The following is a 4,371-nucleotide window of genomic DNA, read 5'->3' as shown; positions in this document are numbered from 1 at the left end:
AACGGGGGTTCCTGAGAGGATGAAGTTTTAACATTGACTAAAGTGATGGATGCACCACCACTCTGTGAGCCCACTGCATTTTAAGGGTGTGAATTGTATGGCACGTGAACTATATCTTAAGGAAATTTTTACAGGAAACAAACCAAAAACCGAAAAGAGATTCGCAAACTGAGTTTAAAAGCCTGAAGGAAGGGGAGCCTGGGTGGTTCAGTCGGTTAAACGTCTGACTCTTGATTTTGGTTCAGGTCATGTTCCCAGGATCACAGGGTTGTGAGATAGAGCCCTGCATGGGGCTATGCGCTGAGTGCGGAACCTGCTAGGGATTCTCTCTCCCTCTGCCTCCCCGACCCCCCACTCCCTCTCATGTGTGTGTGCAGGCGCACTCTCTCTCTCTCTCTCAAAAAAAAAGTCTAAAGAAAAGCAACAGATTTTTAAAATTTATTATTTTTTTTAACATTTATTTATCTTTGGAGAGACAGAGTGTGAGCAGGGGAGAGGCAGAGATAGGGAGACAGAATCTGAAGCAGCCTCCATGCTCTGAGCTGTCGGCACAGAGCCTGACGTGGGGCTTAAACTCATGAACCATGAGCCGAAGTCAGATGCTTAACAGATTGAGCCACCCAGGTGCCCCCAGGTTTTAAAATTTTAAATACTTTACTGTCTTCAGGCAAAAGTCAATTTATAGGTCATTTAATCTGCATGTAAGAGCACCTTTGAAGGCACCTGAAAACACAGGTCACAGGTCCACGTAAACCACGCGTGGCTGTGGGCACAGGCTGAGCATGGGTTGTGTTCAAATCAAAGAGGGGGCTCAGTGACATGGGGGAGGGAGCTGAGCACACTGGGGGCTGACTAGGTATCCATGGGACCAGAGCATGAGAGGTGGGGGCTGAGGACAGAGTCCGGGCCAGCTGGGCTACAAGTTCTCATGGAGTGCGGGGACCTCCTGACTGACCACAGAACCCCAAACAGAAACCTGAGTGTTGTCCTCAATACCTGCTTCCACATTTGTCTTCCTGGGTGGTCAGATGCATTCTCCCTCCCCTGCCCTTGACCCAGGGCCTCCTCCTTCCTCTCCCCACCCACACCCTGTGCCACTCTGCCCGAGGCGTGATGGGTTTTCGTTCCGCTGAATGCTACTCAACACCTCCCTGACCTGGTGCCTGTGGTGCCCGCCCTGCCCCTCCCGCCTGTCCTTCCTTCACCCCTGCCCAAGGGAGGTCCAGGGCTCTGACCCTTCAGCCGTTCCCTGAGATGAGGAAGCAGGACAAGCAAAGAAAGCAGGGCCCAGGTTCTGGTGAGTTCTCGGGCCCTTGGATGCCTCCAGGCCCTACATTGTGCCACTGGCCTCGCAGACTTGGTGCGTGGAGCGGATAGGTCGGCCAGGCCGTGCCCGAGCGTGTGCTTATGTCTTTCACAGAGGGGAACGTTGAGGGCAGGAGAATGAAGGCATCCACAAAGCCAGGCCAGCTATCAGCTGGACAGCACGAGCCGTGTCCACTACCAGAGGCAGGGGAAGGTCCGCTGTCCTCAGGACTCCAAAGTGGGAAGAAAACATCCGACGCGTGGTCAAGCACAGAGACACCTTTATTGGTTCCTGGACCCAAATGGCAGGAGTCTCAGGACTGTCTTCCCTCTCCCTCCATGCCCCAGCAAGTCAGCCTCAGACCCTCTGGCGCGGGAGCTGTGGCTGGGGCATCAGGCTTGGATCCCTACAGAGGGAAAGGGCTTCCCCAGCCCTGGTACAATGTCCCGGCAAAGACCTTGAGCTGGGTCACATGCCTGCCTCGTGGGTCAAGGCCAGGAGATGGCGTGGGGAGGGCACGGTTGGTGTGTGTCTGGGGAGTGGGCCCTCCGCGCAGCAGGGAAGCCAGAGGCCCCCCCCGGAGGATGGCACCCCATCCTGCATCTGTCACGGCAGTTGGCTAAGGCACGCTGGCTGGATCGTGTCCTGTGGCAGAAGGCCAGAGACGTGCTGGGGACCCTGACCCTCTCCGGACGTGTGGCTGACAGATGCAGCTATTTTTTCCTCCCTGGGGACTGGGAACTGCTCGTACAGTTGTCAGGGGCTGGGGCAGCTCGTTTGGTGGCAGCTCCGGAGTCCTTCTTCGGGGCTGGCCTGTGCTTCTCCTCCTTCCCCGGAGGGGAAGACCGGGGGGAATGAGGCCTTGAGTGCAGGGCCTGCACGACCCTGATGGCCCCCACTGCGGCGAGGAGCCCCCAGAGCAGGGTGGAAGGCTCCAGGGGAGACAGCTGTCTCCGGACCCAGTGGAGGGCCTGGGCCAGGGTGTTGCTGGAGCTGCGGGCTCGGGGTGGGCTCTTGTCCTGTGGGTGTAGGATTGAGGAAGGTCCGTGGGGACCACTCCTGTGGGGGAGGGTCACCCCTGCCACTTCCCCCTCCCTAACGCCTTCCCACCTGAAGGCCAAACTGTCTGAGCAGCATGTCCAGCGTCGGGTCCCCCAAGGACACTGGTGGGAAGAATTCCTCTACCCACTGGCGTCGCCACCACTGGCTGCAACAGGGCGGGATGTTCAGGGGCTGCCTGAGCTCAGGCCCCAGCTTCCCACTGGGCACCCTGGCCTTACCTCTGCTCCCCAGGATGTGAGAACCAGTACTTGTAGCGCTGGGCCCGCAAGTAGGTGGGTGGCTGCTTGTGGAAGGGGTACTTAGTCACGTCGTTCTGGATGAGGCGGATCACTGCCAGGGAGTGGGCTCAGCACAGCCAATGTTCTCTCGGCCCCACCCTCCCCTTCACACACACCCTGCCCCCCACCAGACCCTACCCTTCCCATGAGCCACCCCCAACTCCCCACGGGGTCTCACCAGGCTCCTTGCCCTGCAGCAGGCGCAGGACCAGGCCCGTGAACCAGGGGCTGTGAGAATGTGGGCCCAAGGCTGCGAACCACATCTGCCAGTCGAGGCGGGGCTGGTGGGGCGCCACGATGGGGGGTGGCCGGCTCACGTTCCCGGGCTTGTACATGAACTCGATCTCCTGCCCGGCAGAGCAGGTTAGCACAACTCGCTGGACTGGATGGACCCTCCCCCTGCCCTCTGCAGGTCCCTCCCTGTCTCGTGGGGCCCGCAGGAGCATTTACCACCCAGCGGTGCCCGTCATAGCTGCCCTCCAGCACCACTTCGGGCCGCCCACCCAGACCGGTCATCCGGCGGAAGAGGCCGTAGGAGTTAGCCAGCTGTAGGTGCTCTACGGTGCCAAACAGGCGGTGGGCCCCAGTCCAGAGTCGCCCGTGGGTTGAGGGTTCCATGTAGGAGTATGGCACCTAGAGGCAGGTGGGCGAGGCTCAGTGCTGCCCCTCCGGACCCCACCCTCCTCCCCGAGTGCTACCCACCAGGCTGATCACAAACAAGGCCACCGTGGCAGTGCCGAAGATGAGCAGCTGGACTGCAGTGCAGAGCCTCCTCGGCCACCCTCGCACCTGGGTCCACCTGGGGGGCGGGGGACCCGAGTGCTGTCAGGCCTGCCCTGCGCAGCTCTGCCCCACCCCCTCGGGCCTCGTACCTCCAGAGGGCAGTCAGCAGTTCCCAGGTGAGGGAGGCCACCCCCAGCCACATGGTGGGCAGGGTCACCGTTTTCAGCCACTGGGAAAACTGGTGGAAGGTAAAAGCTGCAGAGGAAAAGGGGTGTGAGGAGGGACGGTCCAGCTCTGCCCTCTGGTCCCCCCAGCTGGCACTCACTGGTTCTGGAGTGGACAGCATGCTGCTCCCAGTCAACTTCCAGGCCGAAGTAGTGCACGGTACCATAGGCTAGCAGCCCGTAGATGGTGAATTCCAAGAGCAGAGACAGCACAGCCAGCAGCGTCCTGGGCCAGGCTGTTGAGCAAGACAGTCATAGTCTTGGGCTGGGGCGGAACTAGAGCAGGGGTCACTTGGGGGGTGGTGGAGGGAAAGAAACTTGCTGGTGGGTGGTTGGGCTGAGAGTGTCTGACCGTCTGGGACAAGCTGACACTCACAACTGGCTGTCTTTTTGCAGTGGCTGTTGCCAGGTGTAGCAGTCAGGTGCCCATCATCCAGAAGAGCGGTGGTGAGCACCAGCGTGAGCAGGTTGAAGAAGTTATAGTTGCCAGTGATGATAATGAGGACTTGCAACAAAACCTGGGGGAGGGTTTGCACTGAGAGTTCCTGAGGCCCACCCCCTTCCTGGCCCTTCAGAGCCTGCTTCAAGCCCCGCTGCACCCTGTGCCTAGGTCTCTCCTGCAGGCATCCCCCCCCCCCCCATCATCCCCGGGCCTGTGTTATGTTCTCACTCCACTGTCCTCTACCCCCTGCTCATACCTTCCGTAGCTCATACCACCTGGAAGAAACCCCAGCTCAGCATGCCTCGTGCAGCCCTTCTGCACCTGCCTCTGCTGACC

General features: G+C 59.8%; 1 protein-coding gene across 1 annotated transcript; it reads right to left on the bottom strand.

Moving 5' to 3' along the window:
- Positions 1-1,564: 1,564 nt before the first annotated feature.
- LMF2 (lipase maturation factor 2) lies at positions 1,565-4,234 on the bottom strand (the record flags this gene model as incomplete). Its single annotated transcript, XM_040491809.1, has 9 exons — positions 1,565-2,325; positions 2,417-2,513; positions 2,587-2,698; positions 2,825-2,993; positions 3,097-3,279; positions 3,349-3,445; positions 3,519-3,624; positions 3,695-3,829; positions 3,970-4,234. Coding segments are annotated over 9 exons (1,470 nt in total), but the record flags the coding sequence as incomplete, so codon positions are not given.
- Between the last annotated feature and the right edge of the window lie 137 nt (positions 4,235-4,371).

Source organism: Herpailurus yagouaroundi, unplaced genomic scaffold (genome assembly GCF_014898765.1).
Source record: "Herpailurus yagouaroundi ecotype Mexico unplaced genomic scaffold, PumYag 182, whole genome shotgun sequence".
Classification (NCBI taxonomy): Eukaryota; Metazoa; Chordata; class Mammalia; order Carnivora; family Felidae; genus Herpailurus; species Herpailurus yagouaroundi.
The sequence above is the reverse complement of the archived record's forward strand: the minus strand, read 5'-3'. Positions and strand labels throughout refer to the sequence as shown.